At 47.2% G+C, this 18,593-nt stretch overlaps 1 protein-coding gene across 1 annotated transcript; it reads right to left on the bottom strand.

The window, feature by feature from the left end:
• Positions 1-2,330: 2,330 nt before the first annotated feature.
• TGM7 (transglutaminase 7) lies at positions 2,331-17,414 on the bottom strand. Its single transcript, XM_008059635.1, has 12 exons — positions 17,153-17,414; positions 16,127-16,372; positions 15,553-15,671; positions 13,490-13,618; positions 13,226-13,403; positions 10,675-10,813; positions 8,251-8,354; positions 7,519-7,761; positions 5,580-5,906; positions 4,712-4,872; positions 2,735-2,868; positions 2,331-2,490 (listed from the first exon to the last, which is right to left on the bottom strand). Exons 1-12 carry the CDS (start codon positions 17,412-17,414, stop codon positions 2,331-2,333), a joined length of 2,202 nt encoding a protein of 733 aa, XP_008057826.1.
• Between the last annotated feature and the right edge of the window lie 1,179 nt (positions 17,415-18,593).

Genomic DNA, 18,593 nt, shown 5'->3' with positions numbered 1-18,593 from the left:
AGGAAGGAAGGAAGGAAGGAAGGAAGGAAGGAAGGAAGGAAGGAAAGAAAGAAAGAAAGCAAAAGAAAGAAAGAAAAAATAAAGAAAACACTACAGAGTATAATGTTTAAAGCCAATTTTTAGATGGGGATAGAGAAAATAACTTGAAAGGTGAACTGGTAAGGCAGAAATGACTAACATCCACATTCCCTGGGAGGATTCCTACCCACTGTTTCCCCTCCAATGACACACCCAGGGACAGAACAGGAGACGGTGACTAAACATAGGAGGACCCAGCACTCGGCAGACAAGCAGGGTTGTATATCTCTGCAAGGGCTAGTACAGGTGACCCTCTCATGGGGGTGGGGAGCCATCAGGGACACAGCATCACAAAGCAGTGACAGGGCACCACAGAAATGCTCAATGGCACTAAACGGGGACAGGCACAGCTGGCACACAAGGTGGAGTAAGGGCATGCAGGCTCCTACCTTTCCTGCCCCAAGCAACCGTGTGCAGGCAGGGCTGGAGCAGGTGCAGGCCTAGAGGGGGGTCACCCAGAGACAGAAAATAGAAGAGAGGATGAGGAGGATTAAGGGCAAGCAAGCAAACTAATAAAAAACACAGGGAGGAGGAGGAGGAGAAGGAAAAGGGGGAGGGGGAGGAGGATGAAGAGAGGGAGGAAGAGGGGGACGAAGAGAAGGAGTAGGGCAAGAAGAGCCAAATTAACCTGCAGAGCCACAGAGCAGGTAAGAAGTGGACGAGGGCAAAAGGCCCACATCTGAAAACCAGCAGGAGGATGTTCTCCTTTTCTGTTTCTGGATTTCCTAAATTATCTATGATGGAGATGTATCCATTTGTAATAATGACTTAGAAGCATGATAGGCTAGGCATAGTGGCTCACATTTATAATCCTAGCACTTTGGGAGGCCAAGGTGGGAAGATTGCTTGAGGCCAGGAGTTCAAGACCGCCTGGGCAATATAGTGAGTCCCTCGTCTCCATAATAAACAAACAAATAAATTTAAAATAAAAATTTTGGTAATTAAAAAAAACATTATAAGAGGGGTGTTGGGAAGACCAGAATGATCTACTGTAAAATGTTAGTAAGATTTCCTCTGGAATAGGGGAGCTAGTGGTGATTTGCTGTTGTTGTTTCTTTTCCTTTCTTGTTTTGTTTTGTTTTGTTTTTGGTCCTTACCAAGTCGTCTATAATAGAATGAGCAGGAATGATTTTGGTAACCACAGGGGGAAACTAAAAAAGAGTGGCTTCCTCTGTCCTTAAAATAACAATAACAAAAAATGCAAAGGAAGAAAAGCTGAGGAGAGTTAGGGTAACTGGAGAGTTAAAAGATTAGGGTGACAGAGAAAGAGGGAGGGGATGGGGTCCGGAAAATGAGACTGTTGCAAGACAGCAGCCAGCTATGAAGTGCTTCCCAGTCATCCTGGGGTTCTGCTCAGAGTCCCTCAGGTAAAGTTTGTTGAATGGATGAGTGTGGAAAGGTGGCTGCCCAGTCCTACTGCGATGTTCTAGGCTGGGAGCACAGCAGTCCTTCTGGGCAGTTTCTGGACAGCTGGTCACCATGGCATGGCAGTCGCTGTCCTCACAACACATCCTGATCACCCTCCCCAGACTTCTCTCCAGCCTCTGCCTGCAGTCTTGCTAAGGCAACTTAAATGAAGAGAACTGGGATCCTTAATTCCAGAGAAGTTGCATTAAAGGGGATGGTGGTGGGCTTCTTTTATGGTTGAGGCTCAGGAGGAGGGAGAGGACAGGAGGAGCAGCAAGAGTCCAGCCACACAGCTGGCAGCCAGGCCAAGAAGACCAGCCAGTGACCAGGCGTGGTGCTCACACGTGTCATCTCAGCACTTTGGGAGGCAGAGGCAAGAGGATTGCCTGAGACTAGGCGTTTGAGACCAGTCTGGGCAACTTGGCAAGACCTCGTCTCTACAAAAAAATCAAACAATTAGCTGGGCATGGTAGCGCATGCCTGTAGTTCCAGCTACTTGGAAGGCTGAGGCAGAATAATCGCCTGAGCCCAGCAGGTCGAGACTGTGGTGGCCATGAGCATGCCACTGCACTTCTGCACTCTAGCCTGGGGCAACAGTGAGACTCTGACTCAAAAAAAAAAGGCCAGCCAGTGGCAATAAGTGGCTTGTTAGTGTAGGAACAAGACAATAAAGAAATCTTTATTGTCTCTTTCCAAACCGCACAGTAGTTCTAACAAAGCTCCATTCACTCCCAGGCAGAATGGGGAAAGGACAGAGGTGAAGGAAAGACAACACATTTGGGAGTAGAAAGGAGCAAGACGGGGCTGGGGGTGCTAGGGAAGGCAGGAGGAAGGCGAGGCAGGGATCAGGAGGCTCCAGCTGCAGTGATGAGGATGTCCTTGTAGCCCTTGATCTCCTTGGCCTCGTTGCAGCTGATGAGGACTTGTAGCTGGCGGGGTCCAGTTTTGATGGGATAGAGTTCCATCTTAATATGGACGCTGTGTCCGGCCATGAGCGTCCCAAGGCTGAAAGTCAGAAAGAGCCTGTGAGTGCCTTGAGGAAGAACTACTTGGGTGGGTGATTTGGTTTCTCCTCTTGGGCACAAGTACCTCTCCCTTCCCAACACCACTGAGTTCTACCTTTTCTGAGGAGGACGGGAAAAGGGGGTAAGGAGGCACCATGTAAAAGGCTGAGGAAGGTCTCATGAACCCATGAGGCACCACTTATCCGAGCACAGCATGTGATAGGTGGGTGGGTGGCATTACTTACTCATTTGCTATCTGCCCATCAATGAGGCCACTTCCCTCCAGCACCATCGTGCAGCTGCTCAGAGCCACCGTCAAAGTATTGGTGAGGGTGATGTGGACTCTCAGAGCCTTGCCCACCTCAGCCCTCTCAGATACCTGTGTGGAGAGACAATAGAAATTCTTTGGGCAACTGGCCTCACTTCTGCACCCCTCCTCAGTTACCTTCCTCCCCCACCCCCTGGGGGACCACTAGTAACTGCTACTTAGAGCTAAAACGCTACAGTTGGAAGAGAGGAGTATACATGGAGAGTATTTGAGATTGACACATACACTAGGCTATCTTAGGTCACAGCACTCCAGGAAGCCACCACAATCAGGAATTAGCACCGAGCTGAAACCCGTTTCGCTCCCCAACATCTAGTTTGAGATGCCCACACAATTTCAGTGGAAGAGCCAGCTTCAGTCAGTGAGTGGTGGAACATAGGAAGACTGTTAAAAAGGATCTCAAGGACAAATCCAGAGGCAGTGAGAGAGTCATGGTTAATCAGCAGTGCGTGACACAGGTGTGGGATGAGGAAGTGGTGTCACGTGTGCCTCCCCTGTGCCATCAATGACGTCATTCTACCCTTTTGCTCATCACCGAGGAAACAATGAGGCCAAGGCCCCATGATGGGGTTAATGGCAGAGTGGGGACCTGACTTAGGTGGCTTAGACCCCAGCTCAGAATCGTCCCCTGACACTGCTCTGTCTTCATGTACATTAGCAGGATACATGTGTGCTTTTTCCAGGTGTGCTCAGTGTATCTCTCCGAGGTCTGTGCCACGGGGAAAGCAGGGATGTGGCCTGTGAGTGGGAGGCAGGGATCCTGTCCTACTCACTTCTGGAGCCCCTGTGCCTAGATTGGTAAATGTGTGTTGAACTGAAATGAGCTCTGACCACCCAGATCATATTAGCGGCATGTTCTGGGTTGGCCAGAGAATCGAGGAAAAGGAATAACTCACCCTAACTTATCTGGAATTCAAACCAAGTCCCATGCACCCTAATGAGGATGTCAGAGCAGAACAGGCTGAAATAACTGTAGGAGCACAGATCATCCGTAGGTCCCTTGCTGGTGGGGGCCAATTAACAGCCTACTTGAAATGTGCTGTGTTTGCATCGGGGTCTGTTGCAACCAGGGCTCTGCCTCAGGTAAGGACCAGAGGTCCGGCCTCAGCCCCAGGCTTGTGTCTGCACCTGTGATTCTGCCCTCTGTTTGCCCCACCACGCTGCCCGGCATCAGTCGGCCAGACAATGCAACAGTGCACCCAATTGAAAATCAAAGGGTGGGCCAGCTGATTTACAATTTGGAGCCACCCAGTTCTCATTTGCAGTGAGGATGGGCATACTGTGGGAGAAGCCTCCAGATGCAGAGCCAGGTCTGGATTAGGCAGCGAGCAAGTCTTTCAGAGTGGGAGAGGAAGGCTGGGCAACGAGGCTTCAGGGAAGGAAAACCCTGGTAATGGGAAACGAAGAACACCCCTGCCATCTTCCACTTACCCTACCTTCATCTGGAATTCCTTCCTTGTGAAACAGCCTCACCAGCCATTCACACATCTGAACTCAAAATCTAAGGCTCATTTTTCATCTGTTTCTCTCTTCCTCGTCACCCCATCTTATCAGCAGTCACTCTTTGAATTTGACCTTGTGGTCTCTCTTCAATCTATCTCCTCTACTCCATCTCCCAGTCACTTGCCTTTCATGTTTCTTTGCCTCTGCAAAACTATTTCCTTATTTAGAATGCTTTCGTGTCTGTCTCATTTCTCTACTCAGTGACTTCCTGTGCATCCTTGGCAAAATATCACCTCCTCTGAGAAGACTTCATGCCCCACGCTGCACTTGTAAAGAGCACAGAAGACCACACCATACTGTGCTGTAATCATCGGCAGGGACAGTGTCTTGTTCACTTCAGTACCCCTGGCCCCTGGGTTTGATGGGCCCCCACTTGGGTCCAGATACCCACCTCAATAGTTAAGTGGGGAGGCTCCAGAGAGATATCTTTTAGGACCAGCATGCACCTCCCTGTCTCTTCAACCTCAGCAATGCCAGATACACGGATCAGCTTTTCGTCTGTTAGCTTGTTTCTGTAACTGCTATAGGGCAGTAGGAGTGGCCACTGTGTCTCTGTGCACAGAAGGAAAACATCTTGATCCTAAGTGAACTAGCTCAGAAACAGAAAACCAAACACCACATGTTCTTGTTTATAAGTGGGAGCTAAACCAAGGATCCACAAGATTTAGAGAATGGACACTGGAGACTCGGAAGAGGTAGGAGGGAAGGGATGGAGGGATGAAAAATCCACTTTCGGGTACAGTGTGAATGGGTGGGGGCGGTAGGTACACTTAAAGCCCAGACCAAAACCTATTTGTACATCCTAAAGCTATTGAAATAAAGAGAAAAAAATAATCCATCTTAAAAAAAAATCAAACAAGTCACATTTTGAGTCCAGGGAACAGGAGAGAGAGAGAGAGAGAACATGTGAGAGAGGGAAAATTAGTTTTCACATGAGAAATAATATGTGTAAGTCTATACAAGAATGAATGTGAAAGTGTGTGTGTGTGTGTGTGTGTGTGTGTGTGTGTGTGTGTGGAAAGAGAAAGAGAGAGACAGAGATGGACAGACAGTGTGCCTACCCTGCACAGACTGCTCACTGTTACATCTCATCTGGTGGGGTGGCATCAGAAGTGCAGCAGCTGGCAGCTTCACTGCCCAGAATGTCATGTGTTGAGGGAAGGGGTATCTATGTGATCTGGCTGGTCCAGCCCAGCCATGTTCATGGCCCCAAAGCTCCTCTCCCTACAGGTGCCCTCTCAGGCCTGCCTCATACTCACCCTTCCCAGAGTCTAGATTCAGTTGCACCATGTGCCTCCAGAGGGGCTCCCGGGTGCCACCTCCATGCAGCAGGGCCTGTGCACAGAAGCGCACCACCAGCCCAATGGAACCCTGAGGATGGGTTCTGCCTGGCACCCTCCGGATATGCAGCATCAGCAGCAGGTCCTGACCCCACTCAGGCGTCCTGGTCAGATGAAGCTGCAGCCGTACTGGTTGATCCCCAATACCTCCAGATCTTAGGAGATCCAGGAAAGTTGAAGAGGCTCTTTTGGGGCCCAGCGTTTTCCGGGAAGCCTTCATGAATACAGATCGCTCCTCCATGGATCCTGGCAGAAAGACAGGAAAGACATCAGTGGGGAGGGGTGAAGAGGACCAATGACTTTGGGGGGTAAACACATCACTCAGAAACTCCCAGCCTGCTCTCCAGGACCCAGCCACATGAAGACCAGCTTCAAGAGGCAATGCAGTGTAGAGGCTGAGAACACTGGGATTAGTGCTGCTTGGGACTGGGTTCAAATCCTTGCTCTGTCACAGTTCCTCAATCTCTGGGTGCTCAGTTTTGTCATCTGTAACCCAGGGATGATACCTGCTTTCCACATAGAGGTCTCCCCCACAAAAGTTGGGTTGGCCAGGTGTGGTGGCATGGCTCATGCCTGTAATCCTAGCATTTGGGGAGGCCAAGGCAGGAGAGCTGCTTGAGCCCAGAAGTTAGAGACCAACCTGGGCAACACAGTGAGACCTTGCCTCTATAAAAAATACGAAAATTAGCTGGGCATGGTGGTGCACGCCTGAAGTTCCAGCTACTCTGGGGGCTGAGGTGAGAAGATTGCTTGAGCCCAGGAGGTTGAGGCAGCAGTGAGCCAGGATCACACCACTGCATCACTGCACTCTAGCCTGGGTAACAGAGTGAGTCCCTGTCTCTAAAAAAGAAAAGAAAAGGCTGGGTTAAGTGAGTCGCTGAACGTAAGCACTTCACTCTACAAAGCACTATCCTTTGTCATCAGTGTTGCCACCATCATTGCTGGCATCATCATCGAAGCCAGAGACATCTTTCCTCCTTCAGTGTCATCGCTGCTAAAATATATGTTCAAATCTCTTAAAAAGAGCTTCATCTCTTGTCCCTGGGAACTACTCAACATCAAGGCTTAACCCAAACTTACCACCAGCTGTGGATTTCTCTAAAGTGGTTCCCAGAGGCACTATTCCCAGTGCTTTCTATGGATTAACTCATTTACCCCCACGACTGCCCTCTGAGATACTGTCATCCCATTTAACAGATGAGGAAATGGAGGCACAGAGGTGGTAAGCTATGTCCAGGCTTATACAGCTAGAACACAGCAGAGCCTTATCGAGTACTCACGCAGCCTGACTCCATGGTTATATCCACCCCCTTCTACAAGCCCAGGAGCCCATTCCTCCTGAGTGTCCACCTTATCCCTTGCCACCACCCCTCCTACCATGGATATAGGAGACAGTGGTGTGACCCCAGGATAGAGTTACCAGATGAAATGCAGGACATCCAACTAAATTAGAATTTCAGATAAATAACACATAACTTTTAGTATATAGTATGTTGCATGCAATATTGGGAGCACACGTGTCTATTAAAAAATCACACCCAGTTAAATTTGCATTTTACATAAACAGTGAATACTTTTTAGTATGTCTCATGCAACATTCAGGACCTACTTATATTAATAAAATATTTGTTTATCTGAATCTTTCTGGAATTCAAATTTAACTGATCACCCTGTATCTTTATTTGCTAAATCTGGCAACCCTACTCTAGGGCCACATGTCCAGGAAAAATCCTGGGAGTTTACCATGAGGAAGGGGTGATTAGATGGTGATGGTTTTAACCTGGAGACATCCCAACTGGAGAGCAGCACAAAGGCAGATATGCCAGCCCTCATCCCAAACCCCCAGGGACCCAGGCACCTTCTGGATACTTGTAGGAGCTGGTGATGTTCTGGCGCTGGTCTGACCCTACCACCTTGGTGCTGATCTCCTTCCCTATGGAATTGGTGTTGTGGGCCAGGATTTCTTGGGCCTGGCCATCCCCGAAGAGCCAAATGACTTCATCAGCATTCACTTCGGCATACACAAAAGGAGTGTCATAGGGCAGGTGAATCTCCCCTTCCCTGATAGCCTTCACCGAGGCAGGGCCACAGCAGAACAGTCCTGTGGAGGCAACAGGAACTGAGGAGCATGGCTGCTGACAATGGGGGCCAGGAGCAACTTGTCAGGAGCGGCTATGGGAGGTGGGGAGATGGAAAGCACGATGGCACTGCTGACCCTCCCCCATGCGGTGCTCTCCAGTTCACCAAGTCCTTTTGTTCCTATCAATTCATCTGACTCTCCCTGAGCCTGACAGCTACTCTGTGAAGAGGCAATTGTCAGCCTCATCTTCCCCACTTTACAGGAGACAACTGAGGCCCACTGACTTATCCAGTGACTCCACTGTCAGTGGCGAAGCTAGATTTCTGATCCAAAGCTGTCTCTGACTTTGGGACGAGAGCGACGTTAGATTCCTGATCCGAAGTGGTCTCCGGTTTTGGGAAGAGAGAGAAGTGGGGAAAGGCTGCTCCTTCTAGCACCTGCTCTCATGGTCAGTCACCCTAATCGGCCTCCCCATAAGGCCTGGACCCTGCCACAGTGGTCCTCACTTACCACTGCTGGTCTGCTGGGGAGTGGGGTCCAGGACCTGCCATCCATTGTATCCTGGCGGGAGGTCTTTCCGGACCATCCAGCACTCGTTCCAGACATGGAAGTTCCTGCAGAAGGGAGTCAGGAGACAAGGACCCACATTAGTTGAAATGTTGCCAGGCACTAGACACTAGACAGGAATGATCTCTATCACTGGTTCTTCTGTTTGTAACTTTTTGTTAGGAAGTAATTTCAAACTAAGAGTCACGAGAATAGTGCAAAGAATCTCATATACCCAAGTCATCTATCGTTAACATTTTACCCCATTTGCCTTCTTTCAGTATAGATATGATTATACTGGGGGTGCCAAAAAAATGCATACACATTTTTTTCTTTAACTAAATTTTAATACTTCCAGGAAAAAAAAGTAAGGTTAGCCAACACAAAGCTGGACATCATGTAAACAAAAAAGCCCAGCCCTTAAATGTTTAAGGGTACTGGCATACACATTTTAAGAGATGTAATTTAATTCAACTTTGAAAAGTGATACATAAATAACAACAGCAATGTGTAGTATGACATTCGCTCAAAAGATGCATTAATCAAATGAATGCTAGCCTCACCATGCAACAGAGGGGACAAAGAAAATAGTGGAAGCACAGTTATCATTTAAGGAGTGCAAGACCATTTTGAAGTGGTATTTGAACTACGAGAACGTACGACAATGGAGGCGTGAGTATGCAACAGAACCTCCAACATGCCTAACAATTGCACACATTCGTGATAAGTTTGAGATGCATGGTACTGTGTGTGACACTCATAAGGGAAGATCCGGGAGGCCTAGCACAAGTCCTGCAGTAGCTCACCATAATCAGAAGTGTCTGGACTTTGAGCCCCTCTTATATCGCAGAAGTCAGATGCTACTTGTATTCATCTTTTATTATTGGTATAGATTGAGTATTGCAATTTTATTTATTTTACTTTTTGGGGTTTTTTTGAGTTGGAGTCTCACTCTGTCACCCAGACTGGAGTGCAGTGGCCGCTCCCGGCCACCGCAGCCTCGACCTGCTGGGCTCCGGCGATCCTTCCGCCTCAGCCTTCTGAGTAGCTGGAATTACAGGTGTGCGCTACCACACCCGGCTGATTTTTTGATTTATTGTAGAGATGAGGTCTCGCCAAGTTGCCCAGGCGGGTCTCGAACCCGCAGGCTCAGGCAATCTGCTCACCTTGGCCTCCCAAAGTGCTGGGATTACAGGCTGAGCCACCGAGCCCGGCCTGAGTATTGCAATTTTAATACAGTTTTTTTCTTTCTTAAAATGTGTATACATTTATTTTTGAAACCCTCTGTACAGATACACACACACACATGCTTCAATGTGTATTTCCTACGAATAGGGATCTTCTCTTATATAATCCTCATATAGTTCATCAACCTTAGCACTTTTAATATTGATAATAATACTCTTATCTAATCTACTGTCTATATATCAATGTTGACCTAATAATGTCCTTTAGAGCATTCTTTTCCCATGTGGCACAGAAGTCAGTCTAGATCTTGGAACAGCTCCTCAGCCTTTCTTTCTGTTGTTTACATTGGCACTTGAAAACAGTCTTTATTATTATTAGTTATTTATTTTTGCCAGAGTGGCTCCCACTTTGGGCTTGTCTGATGTTTCCTCATGATCAGATTCAGGTTAAGCATTCTCAGACAGAATTCTACCTAAGTCACACATCCTTCTCAGATATACCACTGCTTCTTGAATCAAAGATGACTCAGTCTTCTGGGAGGATATCTGTGAATTCTAGGTTGAAAACTCCTGCTTACCTGCATTTATCTCATTTTGCCCTAACAACCCTGTGGAGTTGTTGTCTGTATGCTATCTTCATTTTACAGACAAGAAGTTGAAGCTCAGAGCAGGAGGGAGCTCCAAGCACAGCAGCTAGTTCTCACATAATTCAGAGTCTTATCTGGAAACTGGCTGGAGGAGGAAAACCAGATTTGAGGTAGAGCAAAGGTGAACGGAACCAGGGAAAGAGAACAGAGATACACACATGCATGAAGAGAGGGAGTGAGGCAGGAGAAGAAGAAGTCAAGAGCCACTAGAAGGAATGACAGAGGTAGCAAGTCCAGGCTCCACTGCAACAGGGGAACCAGGATGGTGGAAACAGAAAACTCTGAGAAGAAGATGAATAAAGACTTTTTGAAGTCAGTATTCAGAAGACGCACAGCTAGTTATTTGACTGAGTCTTCAGAATGCTATCCCATGGTCTTCTATATCTGAAATGGGTTTGATTTTATCTAGTTAGCAAGAACTCCTGGGTTGGGGAATTCTCTGAACATCAGCACAATGTTCAGGACAATATTGCCTCAAGATTCAGAGAGAACCAGGGCAGTTTTCCTCCCCTACCTGGGAGAGAGCAGAGATCTATTCAAGACAGTGCCCTCACCATATTTTGTCTCGTTTCTGAGTTGGTAGCATCTCTGCATTTCGGTCATAGTAAGTGTCGATGGTCAAGTTTCTATCCACGTTGTGTGCAGAACGGAAATTGGAAACAACACGAGTTGGAACACCTAAGCATCTCATTACTAAAAAGGCAAAAAAAAAAGAAGAAGAAGAAGAAAAAAAAATCACTGAGTTCATTCCAAGTCAAATTATTGGTTTTCCATGCATAATTTCTAACTTTCAAACTGGAGGAGAGAAAGAAGCTGAGATTCTTGCAGATCCACACCTGAAACTTCTTCATTCCCAGAGGACTGCACCCAGTCCCAGACCCTGCAGCCCACCTGCCCTGTCAATGGTCTCCATTCCACAAGGAGAAAAACATCATTTGAGAATCACTTAAAACAACAGCTAACAACAACTCAATTTATTATTTTGGGGTTTTTTCCACTCTGCAGCTTTCCAAGTTAAAAACAGAGGACCTAAAACATTTGATAACTATAAAGAAAAAAATTTTGGCACTATGCTGTGGCCAGTTTCAAATGAGAAGCTGTGTGACCTAAGGTAAGTGACTTAACTTCTCTGGGCCTTAGTCTCCTTGTTTGTAACAAAATGAGGAGTTGGAACAGATAATTTTCAGTTCTGAAATTTTGGATCTATAATTCTACTTAAAGACAAGAGTTGGGGGAGATAAAAAAGAAATTACAGAATGGATAGAAGGACAAGACAGACTTCTAGAGATACAAATCACATACAATGACCATCATTGATAAGGCAGCAGCTTCCTCTTGTGGCTTCTCAGGGTACTACCACAAAGGCTTAAAGTTGAATAAAGATTTCACAGATCTCGTCACACAAAGCAGACATTACCCAACACACACACACACACACACACACACACACACACACACACACACACACACACACCGCTGCCCAGAGCCAGATGAAATCAAGCCAAGCCAAGAGCCAGGTGTGACCTTGGGGACACAGATTCTACTTTTGCCGGCATGGTGAGGAGTTCAGAGAGAGAAGTTTACGCCACCCCTCTCCTTCCCAGGAGGAACAGACGGTGTCCACTGAGGCTGCCAGAAGGGTTACGATATTTTGAAAACTAAAAGGACTACAGTATTGGGAGTGACCAATCCTTTTGTTTGGACTCACAGAAGAGCCCCCAAGAGGGCCACCTGTCTATAGTCACCTGTCTACTCACAGCTCAGCTACTGGGCTTGTTACAGATCTTTAGCAAGTATGGGAGCCAGACCTGGGCTGCATGTGGCCAGAGACAGCTCGGCAGGGGCAGCTCTTGGTGCTCAGTGGCCCCAGAGCCTGGGAGTGGGAAGAAGCTCAAAGGCAGAGCAAGGTTGTGGATCTCGTCCTTCTCCCACTCATCTCAGGCCTCCTCCCTACCGTCAACCTGGCCACTGCCTGGAGCCGTCCCAGCCCAAGAGAAAATTGGGAATACCAAGTAGCCCCACTTCACAGATGAGCAAAGTAAGGTCACTTGATTCAAACACTCAGACTTAAAACTCTTCTCTGTCTGCAGCACCTGTACATTACTGCCAGGCTATACTGCCCCTCTCAGGAAGGTCTGGAACTTTGGCCCCTGTCTCTGTCCTTCCCCTTCTCCAGTTCAGAGTCAGCAAACGTTTATTGAGCTCTTGAATGTTACAAGGCTAGCTGTGTGTAAGGCATCCTGGCCTTGCAAGGGGGAGACAGTCAGGCTGCTCAGTTCTCTCCATCTTTTCCTCATCGTCACAGATAATCAACAACTTTGCACTGAATTGTAAATAACTGAGAATGCATTAAAACATTGATGCTCTTTAAGGGTAGTTAGCAAAGTAGCAAAGCTCTAACTGTAATTCTTCAAGAGTCTCAAAGAATCATTTGGGAGCCACCAGCTCTGCCTAAGGGTGAAATCAGGCTATTTCAGGCCATCTGCTTCCACCTGTACCTGATTCCAGGCTTACTTTGAGCTGAGAGACCTGAGCAGGTGGCAGAAAGATGCTGCTTGAGTTCTGGTTTGGGACCTTGAGCTCCTCTATCTAGGTGACCATTATAACAGGCGAACTGGCCGGGCTCGGTGGCTCAGCCTGTAATCCCGCGCCTTTGGGAGGCTGAGGTGAGTGGATTGCCTGAGCCCGTGGGTTCGAGACCCACCTGGGCAGCGAGACCTCATCTCTACAATAAATTAAAAAAAAATCAGCTGGGCATGGTAGCACATGCCTATAATTCCGGCTACTCGGAAGGCTGAGGTGGAAGGATCGCCGGAGCCCGGCAGGTCGAGGCTGCGTGGCCGGGAGTGGCCACTGCACTCCAGTCTGGGCGACAGAGTGAGACTCTGACTCAAAAAATAAATAAATAAATAAAAAATAACAGGCAAACTTCGACTATTTGGGGTGCTGGTTCAGAGCCCAGGTGCCCAGCACCTGATGCCCAGTAGCTGTGGGCCAACAGACTAACGACTGAGCCTTTGTGAACCATAGTTAGCCGATCTGAAAATAGAGATAATCAGAGCCCAGCCTCAAAGGGTTATGAAGTTTAAGTGACTCCTCACTCACCGGTGCACATAACAGATGCAAAGACCCAGCACTGTCCATACTTCACAGGCTGCCCGCCCCTGGCCGACCACTGCCGTAAGATGGCCACACTGCCGTTCCACTCCAGCGGACTGATCCCCCTGGAGTAGTCTTCACCCCAGTTCCCCTGCAGCACACCGCTGTCATCATTGCTGTTGATCTACAAAGCACAGACAGGTGGGTTTCTGCAGCGTCCAGGGGGAGATCAGACCATCTTCAGATACAGCAGGGAGCATCCAGCCTTACCATGGCACTCACCACCCTGCACACGTACACCACGTTGTTCCGCTGGGAATAGTCCTTGGATGGGTTCTTTAAGTAGTACAGGCTCTTGTTCAGAATCTCAAAGCAGATATCTATGATGTCCTCTTCAAACTTCCCAGTGATTTCGAGGGAGAAACAAGAAAAGAGCAAAATGTCTAGAATTCTGAAACTTTAAGTCACTAACAGACTTTTAGGGATAGTGTGTATGGGGGAGCTGGGTGGGGGTTGCTAAATACAAGACAAGGTCCTGGCTTCAAAGAGCTTATAAATCAAATTGGGACTGTATTCAATTCTGAATCCTGAAAAACTAAACTGTGTGACTCTGATGGAAAATGCAAACAGTTCAGAGAGCGAGAGATGCTGTTGGTTGAAAGGATCAGAGAAGGCTCTGGGAGCCAATGGACTTTGAAGGATGGAGTAGGCAGGAAGAGAGGACACCTGAGGTCTTTAAGTATGTTGGAAGGACTTAGGTAGTTGTCTATCTGGAGGACTTGAGGGAGCAGGAAAAGATCAGGTAAGTGTAGGGATAAGTGTGGGACCAGGCCTTCGAGGAGAGGGAGAAGATAGTGGCAAGTCCTGAAATCATGTAGAGCAAACACTGTGGGCCCTTGAGAAGCCAGGGTAGGCTCACAATGCATATGGTTACACTATGTGTCTCAACCCTTTGGCTGCCAAATGCACTGGTATTCACCTCAGTTTCAAATATGTCACAGGTTGCCACAGTTGGAGAGTGGAGGAAATGTGATCTTCCCCAGCAAGGACACTGTTTCCCCCTACCCTTCCCTCCTGGAGTTTGAGAACAGAACTGAGGTGGCAGTGGGAGGAAGGGAGAAACCACAGCATCTAAGGCTGGTGCTTGAGAGTAGAAAAGTTGCCCAGATCCCCCGCTGTACATTGACTGGATATTTGATATTATTAAAGAATTACTGTTCGTTTTTTTCAGTTAGGATAGTATATTGGGGGTTATGTTTTTCAGAAAGAGTCATCATATTTTAGAGCTATATTCTGAAGTGTTACTGGATTAAATGATATGGTGTCTGTAATTTGCTTCCCAAAAAACCCAAGGGTGAGGTGGGGGGTGGGGACAGGGATGAAAGAGTATAGACTGGGATGGGTAAGTTTTTCTGTAAAGAACCAGATAGTAGGCCAGACTCGGTGGCTCAACCTGTAATCCCAGAGCTTTGGGAGGTGAGTGGATTGCCTGAGCCTGTGGGTTCGAGACCCGCCTAGGCAACTTGCAAGACCTCATTTCTACAAGAAATCCAAAATTAGCCAGGCGTGGTAGCGTGTGCCTATAGTTCCAGCTACTTGGAAGGCTGAGGCGGAAGGATCGCCGGAGCCCAGCAGGTCGAGGCTGCGGTGGCCCGGAGCGGCCACTGCACTCCAGTCTGGGTGACAGAGTGAGACTCCAACTCAAAAAAAAAAAAAAAGAACCAGATAGTAAATATTTTAGCCTTTGCAGGCCATAGGGTCTCTGTCTCAACAACTCAGCTTTGCTGTTGTACTATGAAAGAAGCCACAGACAATATCTAAATGATCATGGCTGTGTTTCAATAAAATATTATTTATAGACACTTGAATGTCAGCTTTATATAATTTTCACATGTCAGAAAACATTATTCTTTTAAAATTCTTTTGCAACAAGTTAAATATGTGAAAACCATCCTTAGTTTGCAGACCTTACAAAAACAGGCAGTAGGACACTTTTGGCCTACGGACTATAGTTTACAAATCCCTGGTATAGGTTAAATAAGACTCGCCATAAATTGATCACTGTTGAAGGTGAGAGATGGGACCATGGAGATTTGTCATATTAGCTTGTCTATTTTGATTATGCTTTGAGTTTTTTACAAGAAAATATTAAAAATTAAAAAGGAAAGGCATCTCCCTCCTTTCCTTGCCCCTCCCACTGAATGAGAATTTGGCCCAGGACCTCAAACCCTGGCCTTTGTTAGCCCTTCATGAGCTAACAGAGTTGTCCAAGGACCAGCCTTAACAAGCCCACCACAGGCCCACATCCAGGCACATCCAGGTGATAGTGTTACCTGCCCATAGTTCCAGGGCCAGGAGGTGATGAATCTTTCATGACCCTTGTAAACAAAGCCATAATCCCTCATTATATACTCTTGCAGTAGTATTTCACTTGGCAGGTAGACGTCATCCTCTGAACAGTTACGAGTGGCGGAGAGGGCAAAATCCCAAGCCAAAAAACAGAATAATAAAAGTTAAGAAAAGAAAAAACAGTAACAACAGTATCATTCTGGAAAACAAGAGTCTGGAAAACAGTCAGTGGGTTGATGACAACAGAAACTAAAACTGGACCCCCTTATAACAATAATATTATTTATATACTTTAAAAACCTGGATCCCCTTAAAAGTTTATATGCTTTTCTAGAAGCCAGAAAATATAATCTATACTTTAAAAAAATGATTACCTTTTCCTGATTGTAAAAGTAAAAAGTTTATTGTAGAAATAAATTTTGTCAGATGATTTTTGGTGAGAGCACATAATATATCGCATAGATATACAGTAATTTATCTTCAAGGCTTTCTCCAAAGAACATCACAGAGTCTTCCCAGTAGATCAGGTTAAAATTATAATCTGTGAGCAAGCCCTACCTGCGTTCCAAGGGTTAAAAAGCAGGATGAAAGTCCCCAGTGGGTAAGTCACACTGTGACCTTGGCCCTGAGAGATCTCTAACGTCAGACTGTAAGGGCCGATAACTGCATTGGTTGGCGTGAAAAGGGAGACTTGGAGAGAGCTGGAGTCAGTAGTGAAATCAGAAGCACTCCAGACATCGCCGTGATGGACCTTGGTGAGTAAGAACGTGCCTCGGGTCCCCAGTAGCTCTGAGGGTTCGGGTCCTGAGTAAAAGAGAATGATGCCAAAGTGAGGCTCAGAAATCTATGTAGTATAAGAAGATCCCAGGGGTACTGGAAGGAGCCCCACCTCTCACCACTTGCTAATCCTTTTGGCCTTTACTGCCGCTGGGTGTCCTTGAACAAACCACCTAAGGTCTCTGGACCTCAGTTTTTGTTGTTGTTTGTGTGTTTTTGAGTCAGAGTCTCACTCTGTCGCCCAGGCTGGAGTGCAGTGGCATGATCATGGCTCACTGCAGCCTCAACCTCCTGGACTCAGGTGATCTTTCTGCCTCAGCCTTCCAAGTAGCTGGAACACACCACCATACCCGGCTAATTTTTTTATTTATTGTAGAGGCAAGGTCTCGCCAAGTTGCCCAGGCTGGTCTCGAACTCCTGGGCTCAGGCAATCCTCTCTCCTCAGCTTGCCAAAGTGCTGGGACTGCAGGCGTGAGCCACCACGCTGGCTTCAGTTTTGTAATCTGTAAAATGGAAATCATAACAGTACCCAACCAAAAGTCTTGTCATGGGTATTAAATGAGAAAATGTGTGTGAAGATTCAGCACTGTGTTTGTTGTGTATTTAAAGGTTGGCTGTTATTGCCACAACTTTAGTTAAGGCCAAATCCTTCCTTAACAGCCCTAATAGGCTACTGAGCACGAAAGGTTCCTGGGAGAAGAGAGGAGAGGGCAGCTCAGAAAGGAGAGGCAGGGGCCCTGCAGGTGAACTTTGCTAACACCCCTATTTTGAGGGAGTCTGCAGGGCCTTGGGGCAGGGCGAACTCACCGGTCTCAGCCACAAAGGTGACGTTGTCGCTCTGGGACTGGAAGGGTCGGTTGAAGCTCAGCTGGAGGTGGAAGAGCTGGCCACGGCGCAAGATAAGCCGCTTGAGGCCCATCTCCTGCGTGTGGTGCTCCTTGTTGTTCCTGGGGCTCTGCAGGTCTACGGACCTCAGTTCCAAGGCTGCCACTTGGAAGAGGAGGAGGGAACGAGTCACGCCCGGGTGTGACTTCCCAGGCTCAGGCATCCCCTGATGCTTCTCAGTCATTTCTGTGGCCACTGGTTCTGACTCAGATGAGATTCCTGTCTAGTTTTTAGGCCTTCTGCCATCCTGCCCCCTAATTTTATGACTCAGTCTCAGTGGGCACTTCAGCAGGCCCTGGCTGGGGAGTAGGAGGTTGATGTTGGTGATTTCCGCACCTGGACCTGGAGCCACAGAGCCCAAGAACTGAGGTCCCAGAAAGCAAAACAATCGCAGATAATGGAAACTTAACCCTTGAAGTGCCACCAGTACCCTTAGCCACTTTTATTGACAATCTTTCTAAAAGTTACTCTAGGTCTGGCAAAGTGGCTCACACCTGTAATCCCAACAGTTGAGAGGCTGAGGCAAGAGGATCACTTGAGCTCAGGAGTTTGAGACAAACCCGGGCAACATAATGAGATCTTGTCCCTCCAAAAAAAACAACAAAAAAATAGCTGGACATGGTGATGCACACCTATAGTCCCAGCTACTTGGGAGGCTGAGGTGGAAGGATCACTTGGGCCCAGGAGGTCAAGGATGCAGTGAGCTGTGATTGTGCCACTGTACTCCAGCCTGGGTGACAGAATAAAATCCCAACACAAAAACAAAAAACGAACAAGAAAGAAAACATAAAAGCTACTCTGTTACCCTGGTGATATAAGAATAAACTTATTAAAATTGTGTATGAGTTAATTAAGTAAATGAACTGACTGGAGGCTGGGACCTCAGCTTCAGGGCAAGTTCCTGCTTTACGAAGTCGGGGGGTGGTCTAGGTTACTTGTTACTTATTTCTGCTTCTCACCCAGGTTCCAGATCGATGAGGAGGGCATTGACTGCATCCTGGGGTGCTACTGTGTGTGATTAGGTTATAAAACTCTCACAGTACAGTGGGCAAATGTGCAGACCCTGGAGTGACACAGCCCTAGGTCTCCCACCTTGACTGTGAGACCTCAAGCAAGTTACTTAATGTCCCTACATACCATTGTCCTGTCCACGTCTGAGAAATGGAGATAACTGCATTATTCTTACCTCAAAACATTCCTATGGGTATTAAGGAGGATGCATATGTAAGGATCTTGGCTTTGATCCAGGTACAGAGTAAGGACTCTGTAATGAACGGTTATTCTTAGTAAGAGTAATAATGCAGTCTCAGATTGCATTTGCTTTGCCATTTTTGCTGGCGATATTTATGAAAGGACCGACTGA

The sequence above is a fragment of the Carlito syrichta genome, unplaced genomic scaffold (genome assembly GCF_000164805.1).
Source record: "Carlito syrichta isolate Samal-C Ts95f unplaced genomic scaffold, Tarsius_syrichta-2.0.1 Scaffold304305, whole genome shotgun sequence".
In the NCBI taxonomy this organism is placed as follows: Eukaryota; Metazoa; Chordata; class Mammalia; order Primates; family Tarsiidae; genus Carlito; species Carlito syrichta.
The sequence above is the reverse complement of the archived record's forward strand: the minus strand, read 5'-3'. Positions and strand labels throughout refer to the sequence as shown.

Excerpts from the sequence above, each read along its gene's own strand:
- TGM7 (XM_008059635.1), bottom strand. The coding sequence starts at position 17,414 with ATGACTGAGAAGCATCAGGGGATGCCTGAGCCTGGGAAGTCACACCCG. Across the intron at positions 16,373-17,152 it reads CACCTTTGTGGCTGAGACCG|GACCCGAACCCTCAGAGCTA; the intron begins GTGAGTTCGCCC and ends TCTTTTACTCAG. Across the intron at positions 13,404-13,489 it reads GCAGGGTGGTGAGTGCCATG|ATCAACAGCAATGATGACAG; the intron begins GTAAGGCTGGAT and ends TGTGCTTTGTAG.